At 42.6% G+C, this 18,817-nt stretch overlaps 1 protein-coding gene across 2 annotated transcripts in view; it reads right to left on the minus strand.

Moving 5' to 3' along the window:
• The window catches only part of znf609a (zinc finger protein 609a), a 44,166-nt gene that overhangs the window by 20,589 nt on the left and 4,760 nt on the right, over window positions 1-18,817 (minus strand). For both annotated transcript variants that reach the window (XM_030053611.1, XM_030053612.1), the window contains exon 2: window positions 4,340-5,188. In XM_030053611.1, the coding sequence (XP_029909471.1) occupies window positions 4,340-5,068 (729 nt within the window). In that variant the 5' untranslated portion in view covers window positions 5,069-5,188. The remainder of the gene's footprint in view (window positions 1-4,339; window positions 5,189-18,817) is intronic.

Genomic DNA, 18,817 nt, shown 5'->3' on the forward strand with positions numbered 1-18,817 from the left:
CCCCTCTTCACTCAAAACACAGTGCGTGTGTGTGTGTGTGTGTGTTAGAAAGTGTTGGAGGGTGAAGTCACCACCCCCTTCTCTCTCCCCTCAGTCTTTCCTGTCGCTCTGCACTGGAAACTGTCTAATAAGGAGAAGAGGCTTCACTCCTTTTCCAAAGTCTTCCTTCCTGTTTAGTCTGACTTTTCCTCCACACCTCCTCTCCCTGTGTCTGGCACTTTCCATCTATTTTCTCTCGGTGCTGCGCTGTGGTCTTGATCAGATGATATGCTGAGAGGCCAGTGAAATCAGGGTCCATCAGAAGACCAACAAGCTGTCAACCCAGGGGTTTAAAACAGATTTTTTAATGACCGCTGCCTTGGCTGATTTAACAAATGTAACTACAGTGATTTCATGCAGAAACCCGTGGAGGAAAACTGTGAGAGAGGATATTTTTGAATTCTACAATTTAAACTGGCCGTCAGCTGACAGCAGCTCGGCTTGTCTCGTGTGAGGCTGCAGTTACACTCCGGCTCGGTTATGTTTCACAAGGCGAAATGTCAAGCAAACCATAACTTATCAACCAAGGCCACATGGCAGCAGCTGTTTCCCTGGCCGGTCAAACATTAGGAGCAGGACAGGACTTTGTTCCAGGAGCAGAAACATCACCGAGTCGGGTTAATATGCAGGGCTTTGAAAAAGTACACATCCATCTTTAATGACTGTTAGCACTCAAACGAAAAGTCAATTGTTCTACTAGCTAGTCGAAAATTGCTAGACAGAAAATTTATCATTTCTATAATTGACTGTTCTCGTTATTTATCAAGTAAAAATGCCAAATAGTTCTTGATTCCAGCATCACTATGGTGCTAAAATTTACTTAATTTCTATAATCATTTCATAATAGAATTAATACTTTGCGACAGACTAAACAAGTTTTCTGAACATGACTGTGGGCTCTGCTAACTTGAGCATCTGTCAATGTTTTTGACACTTTATACACTAAATAATTAATCAATTAATCATAACATTGGTGATGAATATAAGCATTACTTGCAGCCCTCAACTGCTGTGACCCAGCTGGGAGAGGAAACGCTCCCGGGCTACGTTCACACCGCTCTCATTACAGAAAAGTGTTGCCTCAACAGTGTTCAGTGGTAATAATCTGTTTGTAAACCAGCTGAAGTATCAACAGCGCTGATGTCAGAGAGCAGGAACTGGGTTACGAGATCAGATTACGTTATTATTAGCTCACTCTCAGATGACGTTATTCTTAGTTCACTCTTGGAGAACTCTTACTTCACTCTTAGTCACTTAGTTCCTTTCTCCTGAGCTGAAGGGTGTGAATATTAACTCGGTTGTGGAAAACAGTCTGTCTGATGGAGGCTCTAATCAGTCGGATTAATTATAAATCCAAATCAGGAAACAACGGTTCCTATAGGTGGGGAATCTTGGGGAATTATGATTCTCGGGGGTCGCAATTCAACTTAATATTGACTTTCAATGTGTCACTGTGACTGCTACACACACGATTTTGATGTTACAACTAAACACAGCAATGGATGTTGCTGAAAATATTCTTTGCCAAACACAGACGCGTAAGCACTTACAAGATGTTAAAGTTTTTGTAATGTTTGACGGAAAAGACAAGGTGTGTCACTGTGTACTTCCTGTCTGTGGTACAAGGCTAACTGTGGTTTATAGTTTTCTCATATCAAGTAACCTGCACTGCACCGGATCAGACAGGAGTGAACCAGACTAACGGTGATGATGTCAACTCTGGCTCCTCGCGCTGCTGAGAGCTCTACAGCTGCATCTGAGATCCAGAGAAGTTTCTACACAGCAGACGAACCGACCCGCTTTACAGCACCGAGCCTCAGCAACACAGACGAGCTCACATAACCTCTGCTCATGGTGGCCAGCCCTCTGTCTCACTGGAAATTCCTCAAAATGGCCTCCAGGCAAACTCCTGCATCAACTGAGTAACCATGTCAGACAAACAGGAAAAATTTATTTTCCATGGTGAATACACACACACACCACTTTAGAAAGGAAAAATCCCCCACAAAACACTTCAGTGCTGTTATAAAATCAGATATCAGTGATGTGCTTTTCACTTCATGCTCTGTTTAGTAGTTTGGCGTCGGTTTCCTCTGGCCAATCGTAGACGAGGTGACATCACATGCAGATATTTCAAGCAGCTCCGGTGGAATTTGATATGAGAAAATGTTTCAGCGATCAGGTTTTGGTGTCAGTGCCTCACAATCAAACAGTGAGGTCTTCTTTTTAGAGTTGCCGTTTTGCACCAACATCTAAATGCTGCAGCATCAATGGACCTGAATGCAATGCTATGCTGGCGACGCAACATTTCAATGTGGGATCATAAATCAGCCTTTACTATGCTATCACTATCTCTCCACCTCCATGTAACACCCACAGCAATAAGTATATGCTGCCTCTCTGGTGAGCTGCTGAAAGGCGTTTTAGGAAACGAAAGAAATCACTCACCGCTGTAGACAAGGCAGGTTGAGGGAGAGTGGGTTCATTGAAAAGTAAATTACATCACCAAATAACTGCACTGTGCTGAACACTACAGATACAAGACCTTACAGGGTAAAAGGAGGTGGAGGAATTTTCTATTAAGGCCAAAAACTGATTAACTTCATCTGCAAAGACAACAGCACAAAGAATTCAGTGTCCGAGCCACGATGAGGCCGAGTTGCTGTGAATAGACAATAAAACATGTCTACTCTTTGAAAGAAACAATAATTCAGAGAAATGTCTTTCAAATCGCGCTGGGCTGAATGCGATCGTGTTGGCGGTTCACAGCATCATGAATACTCAGAACATGAGCGGAGCCGAAGGCCAAGCCGGCCTGGCAGAAGCAGAGCCGCACTGCCACCAGCCAGCTGGGTCTGAAGCGCTGCAAGCTGTCAGCGTCTCTCTGTATCTGAGAGCAGAGGTGACCAGGAGGCTGCTGCTGAAATGCGTGAGGCAGACGGAGCGCAGCGGCCAGCTGGACGGGCTGAGCGGAGTGTAAACGGTGCGACTTGGCAGCCGGCCTCCCCGCTGCTGGATAACACACAGGTCTGATGGGCTGATAGCTGCAGCCTGGAGCCCAGCACTGAGCGGGAAGCTTTGGCAGGGATGGAAACCACAATACTACGCTAATTTTGGTAATAAAAAAAAAAAAATTGGTGAGCTAGAAAGAATGGCAAGTATGGAAGAGAAACAGGCTGAAGACAGAGCAGCTCAACTGCACCAGAACAGAAACTCTGGTCTGTACTTGTATCTGGAAATCCACTTATCCACCAATCTGCATTAAAGGCCACATATAGAGCTCCTGGAAACAGTGCAGGGCTGGGAGCTGTTATTCCCTGAAAGACCACTCTTGTCTGTAACATGGAGTATGGTATCATATGATTTAAAAAAAAAAAAATATTGCGATTAATTTTACAGACATGCAGTATGAGTCATAACTGCAATAGGAATGACCATTTTTGTATTATAATTTTAACTTTCACTGAAAAAGATGTTTAAATGTTTTCTTACATCTGGAAAATTCAACTTAGGACCATCAGGCTTCATTTACCACGATGTTTTGTCACACATTTAACTTTACCAAAAATTGCACTTGGTCATGTGATTTCTATAATATTTCAATTAATTGATGATCATCAACATGAAGCTGGATGTGGCTGATGGAGATATCTGTCTTGGCGTCTGCATGTGAGCTGCAGGACAGATCCAGGGCAAGGAGCAGGAAAGCCTACAGATACATCATAATGGGTGCATTTGAGGTATTTTGAGGTACATTTGCTCCCTGCCTTTAGGTATTGTAATGAAATTGTTGTCATATCATTGTCCATGCTAAAACACAGAAAAACATTATTGATTCCTGTATAGTGATTTTTTTTTTTTGCACCTTTTCTATGGTATGTTTTCTTCTTCAGTTACAGATATCATGATGTATTGTAACTGGTAATCTTACAACATCGTATGTCACAGAATCACCTGTATTGTGATGCCACTGTGGTCCCACTCCTATTTGTGATGCAACTAAAAGAATCTGGAGTCAGTGGTACTAATCCACCCAAAGTCTGGATGAGACTGATGAGGTCTACAGGCACTAAACTAGACACGTAAACCTCGTCCACAGAGAGCTGTCAGCTGTCAGTGAGAAGCAGAGCAACACATTAATAGTGCATGAACAAAGAGCCTGGGCACAGCACACTGACCTGTGACCAGCACGGTGCTGCAGTGTCCAGGGTTTGATCCCCTGAGCAGCACACCTCTGTTTGCTCCGGCTGGATGAGTGTTTCTAACAAGAAAAAAATTAATCCTCTCAGCTCCCTCTTACCTTCTCACTGCCGACTTTCTTCAGATTTCGGCATTCGCCGCTGTCCACCTCGTCTGGTTCTGTCGTCATGGCGACAGGCTGGCCAATCCCTGCAGAGTCCAGAACAATATTCCCAAGCTGCTCGGCCGCAGCCAGCTCTGGGTTTTGTTGGCCCTCAAACGTGCAGCTGCGCGGGGCCCCCAGCGGCAGGACAGGGGCCCCGGACTCCTTCTCTGCGTTTACCACTCCTGTGGCCACTACCTCCATTTTCTCCTTCTTAGTTTTCCCTGTACCCTCCTTCTCCTTCTTTACGGCTGGGAGGGCACGGGACGGTTTGCTAGTCTTTTCAGCTCCCTTAGCAGGGGCGGAGTTGGGGTTTGGGGACGGCGGTTCCCCAGGGGCCCGACCCTGAACCTCCTTCTTGGCTCCGTCCGAGGCCGGGGCCTTAACACTGTCCTTAGAGTTTTTACTACGCTTTGATTTGGATTTGCTTTCCTTGCCCTGCGATGCAGCAGCCACAGGGCTGACAAACTTGATATTGTCTGGTAAGGCAGCCACAGCACTGGGTGGGGCGGCCATGGCCCCGCCCTCCTTACTGCCCGACATCTCCAGCTTGTCCTTCTCCAGGTCGGCGTCCAGGTCAATGATCAGATTACCGACACCGATATCCCACTCATCGCCGCTGTCGTACGTGTCCACCGCGTTGGAGTCCACACCTTTCCCGCCTGCAGGGCCGCTGCTGAGGGACATCTTAGTAGGAGCGTCCCGGAGCGCCGCAGGAGGGCCACAGGAGGGCCGTGCTCCTCCCAGCCGCAGGACGCCTCCTCAGGGCTGGACCCCGCGCCTCCTCCCTGCTCCCCACATCGCCTCCTGCACACACAAACACAGCAATACCTCAGACACATGGAAACCAGTGACACCACGCTGAAAATTCTGGAAAAAAAAACTGATTAGAACAGATGAATTGAGTCAACAGGTCGACTCATTATTCTGGTTAATAAAACAATGAGCTGCACTTTTCAGAAAGCAGATTTAGGACTTTCTAAGTTGTCTTTCATGTCACCTGAAGTTGAATTAACACAAGTAAGTAAGTAAGTAAGTAAGTAAGTAAGTAAGTAAGTAAGTAAGTAAGTAAGTAAGTAAGTAAATAAATAAATAAATAGCCATTAAGCTGGTAAACTAGCCTGCTTCTGACTGAACACATCTGATTAAAGTTATGAAACTCAATACTGGCAGAATATGATGCACGGCAGGAAATTTATAGTAAACGGACCTGAAATCAGGATGCAGACTGTACTCTAACTTTGTTTGGATTCGTCTAATATCCATTTTACACTCAGCTGAAATACCACTACCATCGGGTTCTTGGTCTCAGTGTAAACAGATTAACTGTGATTTTAGTCGTGTATACTGAACCATTCAACAGTCCTGGGTGAATATCGGCTTCAGCTCCCAGCAGCAGAGAGTACACGGGTGCTAATGTGTACCTGCAGTGGCCTAACCTCAGTGTAACTATAACCTGTTTAACATGATTAATTACTAAGTATGCATGATGTTGGATTTTTTGCCGAAATCCTATATACCGATATTTTCCAGCTCTTTTGGCAGATTGCTGATGCCGATATGGATATATGAAAATATTTTTTCCACCTAAAGCCTGCAGTGGAATTATTAACATATTATTATACATGCTGTTATCTTGATGGCCCACTGACAGATACAGACATAAAATACAATGCTTTTTAAAATGAACACGTTCAATGGCCAAAATAAGAGAACTACTTCACCTTAGGTTATGTAGATTTATTTTTATTAGAGATTTTTTCTGCCGATATCCCACATGCTGATATTCATTTTAAAAGCCTTTATTGGCTGATACTGATCATGTACTGATATTACCATGCATCCATATAAATTAACCATAAATCACCATCTTCTGGGCTGCATTGTGACTTCTGTTAATAGCGTTATTGTACTGAGAGACCGCCGGGAATTTCAAGAACAGATTCTTCAGACTTCCAGACGTCTGAAGGACGTGCAGACCCCCGGAGTGAAAGTGTCTGGGAAGATCAGAGGGCGTGTCTCCAGCCACCAGCAGCTCTGTTCCCATGTGACAGCCTGGTTGAGTGGATGGATGAGGTTTACTGGTACTAGCATAAAGGCTGTATTGACGAGGGATCACAGCCATTCACCGTTCCGCCTCTCACAGCAGCAGTATCCTTGCTTTAAAGCCTCTTTTGGGCCACTTATCATATGAATGGAGCGTCGCGACCTCTGACCTCCTCTGACAATACTGGGCTGACGACAGAGTCACGGGAGAGGAAAAGAGAGGTGGGAGGGCGCTGATGCTAATTAAACACATGGCTAATGTTGTATGGAGCCAGGGGACGACTCAGGGACTGCAGCTTATGATCATTTTTATTAATGATTATTTTTTTTTCCCATGAATCGATTGATCATTGACTGTAAAGTTTCAAAAATAATGTCAAATGCTCATGGAAAGTCAACAGAGCCCAAAGTGATGTCTTCAAATTGCTTCTTTAGTTTGACAAAGAGCCAAAAATCCATCTATCAGTGTGTCACACCAATGAAAACCATGCAGACTCCCCTTTAACCCTGACCCCCAACCATAAAATGTTGTACTTGTACACAGTATTACACTATGACAGCACCATGCAGTTTTTGCCAGTAGAGTTTAATTGGTCTTGACTTTGATAGTACAGCTTGACATTATTACTTCCACCTCATCCTTCATGGTTTGAAAATCCCTAAAGTTGATCCCGTATAATTATTTTGTCAACCAACGACTTCAGCGACCTGCTCAGTGTTAACGTGTCACGGATTCGAGTTGAACGGAGCAATGGAGATGGAGGCTTTTCATGCCCAACAGCTCCACACACCAACTGTCTGAATTATGTACTCGCAACAGATAAAAACCAACTTAATAAAACTGACAGCTAGCTGGCCTGCTCAGAATGAAAATGCCACGTCTGGTACACCGGTGTGAACGGGAAAAAAGCAGATCTGCATGCAGAGTAGGGGCAGGCGATATAGACTTAAAATGATACCACAATATTTCATGGTAGTTTGCAGTAACGATATTCAAGACGATGACTGTGTGTGTGTGTGGGCAATTGAAAGTGCTGGTTACATGGTGATGGTGACCACAGGGGGTGGGAGTGATGTGAACAATGACACTAATGGGAAACCCTGAATGAGCTGAATTATGCTTTGGCAGCCGTTGATACAGCCGGGCGGTGTGGAAAACACTGAGCTCCACTGGTCACAGAACACTGTAGGCTGTGTGGTAGGGTATGCAAATGTGTCGACGTGTCATCACGCTGCCATATTGTTTTTTGTGTACAAATTTATACCAGTATTATCATAAACGATATGATAAGACACCGCCCTAATGTAAAGGGTCAGGCAGAAGGCAAAAACTCAAAAATTCTCTCCATGAGGGGAAGCCTGGTGACACCTGATGTTCAAGCAGAGAGGGAAGCTGCAGCTGTATCTTTCAATAAAGGACAACCATCTGATCTAATTTTGTGCCATCAGTCATTCAGTCAGATTCGGGGCCACTCAGACACAGGACTTCATGCAAATGCTTTGAACTCCTTGTATTTCAATGGAACAAATTGCTGGTCTCACTGTCAGTGCAGGGAAATACAGTGCAACGTGGCTGGGTTCGTTCAGCAGAAAAAAGCTGAAAATAGTTCAACTTTTGAAGAGAAGCAGTGCGGAAAACACAATGGACTGCCAATCAGTGACAAAATCATGCAACCCAGTGGTGGACAGCCACAACCCGTCTCTCCTGTACTGTCTTGCAGTGCGCCTGGCATCCTCAGGGCGCTTTGTGTTTTTCTGTGTGAACAGCCACTTACTTGTCATGTTTTCCCACTATCAGCTCTGGTTTCCAGCTGTGAACAGGATTATCTCAGCAGGCAGCCGTGACTTTGGCAACCTGACCGTTGACCCCATGTGGCTAGAGTGTTACCCAACGGCCCGATCGCTCAGCCCAGCCAATCGCTAATCAAACCTTCCTCTGTATGCATGCGATTGGCCGAGTAGCCAGATGGCCAGACAGGAAGAAGGCTGCACTAATCCTGCTGTTAATAACAAGGATTCTGATGCTTTGGTGAAACACACACACCAAACACACAAGCATCCTCCTCCTTCAAGTCAATCAGCTGACAGCTACAGGAAGTCTCCAGGAAATAATCCCTCAAAAACACTTTACTACATCCATGGCTTTTTACTTAGCAAGGCTTGGTAATCCGGGACAGCAGAAGCAACACTAAACTCCGCAGGAGCACAGTTCAAGCTACCCTTGACACCGCAAAGTTTTAAAGACAATGGTTCAACGTTACAAATTTGCTAAGTGGGGCAAATGTGGACTAGACACAGAGGTAAACAGAGTGCGGTGGAGTTCACAAGCTGAGCCTCCAGTATCCAGACTAGCGAGGTAATTCCTAAGCTTCTTGTGTTAAAATGACTGAGTGGATTAGCTGGTGGCGTCCGGGCCGCAGTGCTGTTCTCAGATCAGACTTTCTGCTCAACTGCCTCTAATGCCACACTTAATTAAAGCCGGAGTAGTGGCAGGATTTCCTCCGGCCGCCCATTTATCTGAGTGCTCTGCTGCACCATCGGCCACAAACAGCCTCTTTATATGGAAATGAGCCCGAGACGCTCCGAGCGGGACGAAGCCGTGCGGGAAGAGGACCGACAACAAGAAGGATCATCTGAGATGCTCTGTCCACACACTGCAGCGCTAGCAGGCATCCCATGATGCCAGTGGGCTATAAACTACATGTCCGGGGCAGGGCGAGTCCTCGCCCAGTTGTTAACATGTTGTCACTGCTGCCGGTGATCTACAGCAGGACAGCAGGAGGGGGGGGGGGCTGCCAGGCCCCCTCAGCATGGGACAAACACGCTGCTAGTGGACACATTCTGTGTGAACTGATGCTAAACTGGCTGTGTGAACAAGGCCTGAACAGTCAAATCATGAACTACATGGTTAACAGCATACAAGTTCACTCATTTTTTTTTCAACTGAGATTCATTTTATTCCATGCTATAGTTTGTTCATCTTTTGTTTGTGATGATAAAAAAGTTGTACAAAATTTCTAAAAGTTGTGCAGAGCAGCCATAAATAAATGTGCCCTAAGAGAAGATAAAAGTAGGCGTGACACTTGTTCTACATAGGAATGTTACGTTATCAATACCATGTATGTAACAAGTGCTGCACCTGCTTTGTTTCTCTGATGATGCATGTTTTTGTCAGCAGCACATTTTCTCTTGCTGTTTGAAGCAGAACTTTTAATTTATTTGGTAAATTAATAAAATAAATCTTCATTTTTTTATCGAAAATGTTATCACACAAAAACTGTAAAGCAGATGGCAGGTCTGCATTCAACATAAGTCAAAAACAGAAAGACAGTTTTCTTAATTTAAAGGAATACACCAATGTTTTTAAGAGAAGTTAGATGGTGGAACTGTAACTGGTACTGGACGGTTTTGGAAGATCTGGCACAAATTCAGTTCTCCTAAAACAACCCTCATCAGAAACACAGTCATTAAGAAGCTCCTTACTCACTGAGTAACGTGGTTTACTGCTGCTAACACACAGCTTCGTTTGGTGCTGCTGTGACTTGATCTGGATCTGTTTTACCATTAACTTGTTACTCTCACTATTATACATCTATTTTAATCAACTGTTTTATTGTTTCATCTTTTGTCTTTTATCTCCTTTGTTTTGAAAAGTGCTATATGCCAGATAAGTAAAAATTAGCCCATCATTAAAGCAACTACTACAGCACTTTGTTGTTTATCTGTTCCCTTTATCCTTTTGTGAAGCACTTTGACAGTTTGTTTTAAAGGGGGCTCTGTAAATCAATTTATTATTGTATTAGTATTATTGCTGTTGTTAATACTGCTAGGGGATCTAGTGCCAAATCATTACTGTTACCAGTACTCCTCCTCCTAGATTAGTGGTAGCAGTTATGTGGTGCTGGCGTCGGGTGCTGATGCATAAAAGCTACGACTGTTACCTGGATAATTTATGCCCAGACTGCCGTCATCATTTGGTTAGCAAAGTCACTTCACAGTACCACACTTTCCAGCAAGACTTACTCTGCCAAATGCTCAGTTCATCACTGACAGTCTTTTTGCTGCTGCTGACTGTCCTGTAACAGCCTGGCAGGAGAAACCTCTACAGAGAGAATATTTCAGCCAATCTGACTCCACTGAAGCTCCAGAGACACAGCCTACCCGGTAGCATTTAGATAAGGCGGCAGGAGAATGATGCTGCCTGTCTAATGTGGTGTAGATCTATGACAGTGAAGCCCGATGGGTCAGGAACTCTCTGCTCTGTCTGCACTGAGTGACAGAGGGGGGAGAGAGAGAGAGAGAGAGAGAGAGAGAGAGAGAGAGAGAGAGAGAGAGAGAGAGGGAGCGGTCTGAAGAGTCAGCTGAAGGAGAAAAAACAAGGACATGAAACAGCACCGAGAAAGAGAGTAAGGAAGAGACAAGAGGAGAGGTGGAGGAAAGGGAGCAGCGAGCAGAGTGGACTCCCTCCTCTGCCAGCTGAGGTGCTGATCAAACTTTCTGCTGTCTCTGGTTTTCATCCCAGCTCAGTTTCCTCCTGCAGTAAAACTGACTTCAGACCAGACCCGGACTGCCATCTGAGTTTTGTTGATTTTGAGCCACTTGTTTCCTGTGGAGAAAACTGAGGCATCGCTTAAAAGCCGCTGAGGCCAAAGGTCAAATGATTTGAACTGTGACCCAGCAGGCCACCAGTGACCTCTGAGCGCTCTTCGGTCTGGTTCCTGCTGATGCCCGAGTTGGTGCAGAAAAAAAGTTGGAGGAGAAACTCATGTAGTGTGTCCAAGACTTCATTTGATAAATCAATAAAACATGTATCAATTCACTAAATTCAGACTACTTTTCTGTTATTTACTTGACCAGTTGTTTCAGCCTTCAGCCTAAGACACATAAAACTAGAAAGTCTGTAGGTGGCACAAGATTGATCCTCAAGAGTTTCAAGGTTCAATCTTGTGTCCTCCATCCTTGCAGCTGCAGACTTTACTAGAGCTCTGGCCAATGACGTTGTGTAGTCAGAGTTTCACGTCAAAAATGTTTCCAATTGCTGTGTCAAAATAAAACAGTGATACTATAGTGATACTGAACTGACAGACTATTAATCTTAATATTAATCTGATTGTATGACCCAAAATATGACTACATGGCAAACTAAATAAAAATGTTTGTTCGACATTATGACAGATGAGCAAAGTGCAACTATGACACTTATTTTGGTAAATCGGAAGTGGGAACACATTATACCTGGTACATTACACCTTTCACTGGGACGTCCTTCAAATTAGGTGTATTGTTATTTGGTCTACCAGCCAGCCCTAAAAATATTTGCATTGTAAATGTCCCAGTTATGTTTGACTGGTTTGCATCTCCAGTTTTGAAGTTCCAGATGGCAGACTTTAACTTGAATCTGCTTACAAAGATCAGTAGAGTGAAATAAAAAAGATCGTAGAGTGATCAAACACCTTGTAGTGGATACGAATGTAGATCCAGTTGTTACACTGAATGCCAGCCTGGAGCATCCCTAACCCAGTGGATGGTATATCCCATAATCCACCAGCCACTGTCACACTCGTTCAGCAGCCTGACAGATGTTTACAGTAGGCCTCCAAATACTGTCTGGTTACCTTGAGAGTAGACTGGAACAGATTTTCCTCTGTTTAAATTTTTTTACAACTGCCAAATACTAATGCTGCCAAACACTTTTAGCCTCACTCACACTGAAACAGGCATGAAAGACAGCAGGAGGAGACTGGAGGCTGCACAAGGCCATGAGAAGAAGCAAAGTGAGAAGATAATGAAGAACTGCAGCACAAGATGAGAGATGACAAGATTAGTGTGTGCACCGTATTCATATAGTGCCTTTATAGCTTTAGACACTGATAACTGTGTGGTTATTATCTATACGAGCTAAACCTAAAAGGAGACAACGAGGAGGAACTAAAACATGACATGATAAGAATATCTCACTATGTCATTACCATATCTCATTACAGTATCACAGCAGCGGGAGGGGGTGGGGGGCTGTTACACGTAGCAGACCTATTCTTTCTGGAAAATGAGAGTTCAAATTTGGCTTGGCTACATTCATGCAAGAGTCCACCTAAGAGGCTGCGCTTCCACAGAGTGACAAGCAAAATGTTTTTATCAGGTAGATTGAGCTCTGCATATGAAAAACTTTTGTTTTCATGTTTCCCAATCAGTCAACTTTGGCACTGTGCAAAAACTCTTAGGCGCTGCGTCTAAGTCACTGGTCAAGTAAAGAGGAGCAGAGAGGGAAAGCAGCTCAACTGATTTCATTTATATGAAATAAGCATTTATAACTAATTGATAAATGAAATGAACTATTATGACCTCTACAATAATCAAAGCTTAATGGAACTTTCCAACTAGAGACCTGGGGAATTCAGAGGACGTCTGGCTTTCTTAACTACTGTATTTCACCAATTAATCGCCCGGCCGCAAATAGCCGCCTGGTTCTTAGAAACGCCTGGGGTCTGCACCCATTTTGCATATTAAACACCCGCCCGAATAACCGCCGGGGCGATTATTTGCATTATATTGAGGTAACCCAAAATAAGGCTACTCACCTTATTTTTGCAGAAGTAAACACTTAGCCGCACAATAACTGTGCGGCACTTCCGTTTTCTGTAAAAATAAGAGAGCTAGCTAACGTTAGAAAAAAAAGGGTGTACCATAATCTTAAATTGACCGACTGTAAATATGTTGGACAGTAACTGTCATCACAATAATGGCCTGGTGCAGGTCTGTGCAAAAATAAATAAAGGCCTGCAGCGAATAGCCGCCTGGTTCTTTTAAACGCCCGGGGTCCAAGTTGATTTTGCGTATTAAACGCCCGGGTGATTAAATGGGGAAATACGGTATATTGAGTTTCTGCAGTTTTCCAGAATTTAATTCATCAACTAATCTGTAAAATAGTCAATAGATCAACAGTCAAATAGTCGTTATTGGCAGCCCTGATCTCATTACAGATTTCTATACTGCTGATCCAAAACATCTGTAAGACCTCTGAAAATGTAAGACTCAAAGGCAACGTGTAACTCTATTTGAGACCTTTTATGATCTTGAGTTGCGATAATTCATTTTATAGAACTGAAGACAATCTTTGTGCATCCCTGTGTTTTCTCACTGAATCTGTATTTCCTGATCAGAGAGAGAGTGTTTCTGTGAAGGACGAGTGGATTCCTTCTATAATTTGTCTTGTTTCCTTCTTGGCTGGCTGTCTGTCTTTCCCACCATGTAAATCAAGAATAGAAATACTGACGGTGAGTGGACATTCCATTCTCAGTTTATCAGTATCTAGTTCAGTCCGAGTCTGGTTTATCAGATAAGCATCTCAAAACTATCCCCTATCATTCTTCCATTTACAGGCAATGGAGGCATTAATAATGAAGCTACACGCCAAGGTGAGATCAAAATGAATTTTCTAGTGCTGAAATGATTAGTCGATACATCAAATGACCAAGTTAAACTGCCTGCAGCCGCAAACGTGAGCGCATTGAGTCCCTCAGCTAATCAGATTAAGAGCATGAAAGTCAGGCGGGAGCAAAGCAGCACCATGTATTTTTGTTCATGGACAGGCTGGAAAGTGACGTGTTGAGTTGCAATAAAGCGCTGAAGGGACAGGTCAACACTGTGGAGGATCCAGTGGCTCACATGAACGGTTACTGAGCAATTCATTAGTTGATGTTATTTTGACAATATAAAGAGCAGTTACTAAAAGACTTTGCAGATGAATCAATCAATCCATCAATAAATAGATGAATTTTAACTTCTTAATTAATGCTGTGATTTGATACCAAAAACCTCTGACATTTGGAGAATTCTGCAACCACTGCATTTTTCTACAATGGGATGAGAATCACCAGAGGCCCCACGATACGATCACAACACTTAAGTCACTTTATGATGGCATTGTGACAAATGTGTGTCATTTTGCAATACGCTGAGTATTGCAGTCACATGTATTGCAATTTATTGCCTTTCATAACTTCTTTCAACTGCAAATTATGTCCCCAAGGGAAAATGTTGTCAACATCTGTCTTATCTATTAAGATTAAGTTTTCACTCTGTTCACAGTTCACTTCAGTCATTTTTAATGCAGCAAAATGGGACAGACTAACCAACTCTGTCATAAAAATCTGTCATAAATGTTGCATCGATTCTTGGCAATACAATATTGATACTGGTGTCTGTGTATCAATACAATATTGCCACACAAAATATCACGATACTAGGCTGTACTGATCAGCCTTCCATCAGAAACTCCCCCTTATCGTCAATATACCAAGGAAAACTATATCCTCTGAATGACCTAGGGCTCCAGTTTTTGGTTGTAAAGTTTCTTGAAGCTGTGATTATCCTAGAGGTCACAACATGTTATTTCCTTTATTGTTTAGTCAATTAATCTAAAACATTAATTTTTCATAGTGAAAATACAAATATACTGAGCCACTTTCCCACACTGCTCCTCTTCACTTGATCAAGGGGAAAAGTTTTCAATATGCAGTGCTCAAGCTAAAAAGAGATCCACCAGATAAAACATTTTGCCTGTCAGTCTGTGGATGCACAGCCTCCTGGGTGGACCAAGTCAAATACAAACTCACACTTTCCAAAAAGAATAGGTTTGCTATGTGTAACAGGCTGCTGGGCCTGCAGCAGTCTTACATAAGGCTGGATGCACATCAGTTCAGTTGAAATGATGTTCTCTGTGTCTGAGGAGGATGCCAGATAATCTGTAAGTAAGGCTTAGGTTCCAAAAGAGCAAATTTTTCCTTTAATCAAGTTAAATTTAAGTCATGTACGCCCTTTTCTGTGCTGAAGAGTGAAATGGGAGACCATAGTTTTATGAGTAAGACAAAGGTGAAAATGAGAACTGTAAGCCTCTCACAATAGGTTAAAATCAATATGTATAACTGTATTCAAAACCATGCAAGACCTTGAGTTTAGATAGTATGATCTAACACACTTGAAGACTTTTATCAAGAGCTGCAAATGGCCTGTAACAACAGGCAGCAAACTGCTTTTCTATCAGGAAGCACTGAGCAAACAGAGCTACAGCAAGCAGAGACAGGCCGACTGATTCTGTCTCTCTTGCTGTTAGCAAAGCCACTTGACATTACAGAGGACTCTCCATCTCACAGATCCACTGCTCTGCCTGCTCTCTGTGGTTTGGACTGAAAGCCAGCCGCCTGTCAGCATCTCTCTCCATCACACAGACTGCAGAGGAAGCTCTACAGCACTGACACTTTAGAAACAGCTGATCGCAGGGATGGCAAAACATATTGAAATTCAATATACTGCAGTGCAAAAATGTAATGATATGCATGTGGGGGAGGGGGGGTCAAAAAATTGAACTGCGGCATGAGCTACATTTTATTCTGCTGTAGTAATCGCAAATAAGACAGCTTGTCTATCATAATTTAAATAGCTGTCCATCCAAATTATATTATTTGCACTTTGCAATGACAACATTTCTAACTGTTTACATTATGGCAAGCCAGTGTAATAAATAGACATATTTATGGCTCATAAGGAAATATAATTATGCATAGTCATGCTCTGCTGTCACTGAACTTTTATTTATTACATCGTATCGTAGCTCTATTGAATCACAAAGCCCAATTTGTCCAAACTCAAACATTCAGCAATTTATCATAACATATGAACTTGGATAAAAAAATAAGCCATCAAGGAAATCTGTGTGGTAATCTGCTAGTTTACCATTTTCATGGTATATGACACACACACACACACACACACACACACACACACACACACACAATTTGGATTTTGGCAGGTTGCATGTAGTCGCACCTGATTAAAGAAAGTAAGATAACACTGCACTGCCTGTAGTTCTACGTTTATCTAAATATTATACAACGAGGGCTGAAACAATTCTCATATTTAGTTAAATGTAAAATGTATCAGTTAATAGTTTGATAACTGAATAATTATCATTATTTATCAAGTAAACATAACAGAATATTGCTGGGTGCAACCTCACAAATGCTGTGGATTGCTTTCTTTTCTTCATTTTATATTATGAAATTAATACTTTGGGACTTTTTTTGGCTGCTGGTCAGACTAAGGAGGCAATCTGATGACATCACTTTGGGCTCAGCTAAGCTGTTACATTTGGCACTATTTTTTAATGATTTATAGACCAGAAAAAACAACAATAAGTCAATACATTAATCAATAACAAAATAATTGTCATCTGCAGCCTGTTATACATTTCCACCCTCCATCCCCATCAGGTGACAGAGGGTGGAAACATCATCCAGCACAGTGAAATGGGCGTCCATTTAGTCAGTCAACAATCATTAGATAGAGTATATATACTGTCCTCCAAAGACTAATTTCTGGTAATAATACAACAGCGTGCACATAGAAAACACAGTAGGCCATAACATATTGCAGAAACACAGAGTCAACTCCCAAACAGCTGTGTTGGTCCAGCCTGGCCTTTGAAGGCAGTGACTGAACCAGGCTCAAAACTGCCTGAATACAGGCCATTAATCAATGACAACCCTCCTGACACAGAAGGTGCTACCTGCTTGGACATCATATCCACTAACGACCAACAAAAATCTGCTCAAAATATCTCATGACAGCACCGACAGTCACCCCTTCAGCATCATCACGATATCGACAGAGTTAACCAGTCAAAGATGTTGTGATATTTGATTTTGTCCTCACTGTCTGCCTCGACTCTCTAGGCCTACTCTGCAGCTATGCAATTGTCATTTTTACTGACTTATTAGTAATGAGTAGACTTATATTCTAGGTTCCTGCCATTCATCGTACTGTGCAATGATACTCTCAGTAGGTGGTAGCCTGATGTTGATTTAGAGTTTTCAATTTCTCATGCACTGGGATCATATGGTGTAAATGTTAATCTGTTTTCCAGGGATGCATGATATTGGATTTTTTGCTATTTTTGATATTTTCCAACTCTTTTGACAGCCAATGCAGATACTAAAATATATGCACATATTTTTTCCACCTAATTGCAGAGAACATCAAGCCTCTCCTGTGGTGGAATTAACATATTATTATGTCTGCCTTTATCATGATGGTGCACTGGCAGATACACACATAAAATAGTGCTTTTCATAATGCACACATTCACTGGGCAAAACAAAACTACTTTAACTTTGGTTGTGTAAACCCATGCCATATTTATGTTTTATACAAACAATTTATTTCGAACAAAACTGCAAGATTCACCTTACTGAAACAAGCGCTCCCTTAGAAAATCCTGACTGCAGCCACAACCAGGGCAAATTTGAACTATTTCACATATTTGCATGTCATACCGATACCGACATTTTCATTTTAAAGCACTTCATACAGTGGTCAAGAGGAGTGTAACGATCCATTGAATGACTGTTCAATGATCCAACAGGATCAATGCAAAGTGCAACCATCCGTCATCATCGCCATCTTTCAGATCACGCCACCTTCATTTGAAATTCTCCCGGAACGCTTATGTCGCCGTTTCCACCTCAGCACACCTGAAACTGTGGTAGTACCTGCTAGCTAGTGCTGTGCTGATACTGACAAGCATCAAAGATAAAAATGAGGAGGAGGACATTTGCTTCCCTCTTGGAAACCATTCAGCTGTGTGGAAATACTTTGGATTCAGGAGAAAAGGCGGGTCGACTGACAAAACACATGCTGTATGCAGGCGACGCCGTTACGAGATAAGATACTCAGGAAACAAGACGAACCTCGGCGGGAACCTGAAAAGCAAACACGGCGTTGACCGTCACGCTGCAGGTAAAGTTAGCACGCCAGCTGCCGCCTCCTCACGGCTTCCACCAGCTTTTTTCCACAAAAACTGAATCACAATTCATTTGCAATCATTTGCAAAGCTTATTTTTTTTTTGGTTTATTAAAAATAATGTCATGTTTTTCATTTAAATGTCTGACAAAGTTCAGTAATCAACCTGTCAAATCATATTTTAGTTGTTTAGTGAGTTAATATAAGGTAAAGTGAGTAATTGTGTTAATGAGAATATGGTATCATCTGCTATTGATCGCAGGCCCCTGAATCAAATCAAATCGAAAGTGTATCACAGCAGACTTTGTAATATCTGCAAATATTGTATTGTTGTACAAAGAAACGATATAATATCGTATTGTGATGAATCTTTACACCCCTGGTGGTCAGGAGAGGCAGCATCCAAACTCCTGGAGGTCAGCACGGCCAAGGCCTTCATCTCTCTCTATCTCACCCGGCGTTCCAAATCGCATACTTACACTTTTTACTTTTAGTATGTACTGCAGCTGCCCTTACAAAGTATGTAGTTTAGTATGAAATTTGCATGCATATGCATCCTATTGGGACACACTACATGCATCGTCCCTGAAGTC

This window comes from Myripristis murdjan, chromosome 6, assembly GCF_902150065.1.
Source record: "Myripristis murdjan chromosome 6, fMyrMur1.1, whole genome shotgun sequence".
NCBI classification, from domain to species: Eukaryota; Metazoa; Chordata; class Actinopteri; order Holocentriformes; family Holocentridae; genus Myripristis; species Myripristis murdjan.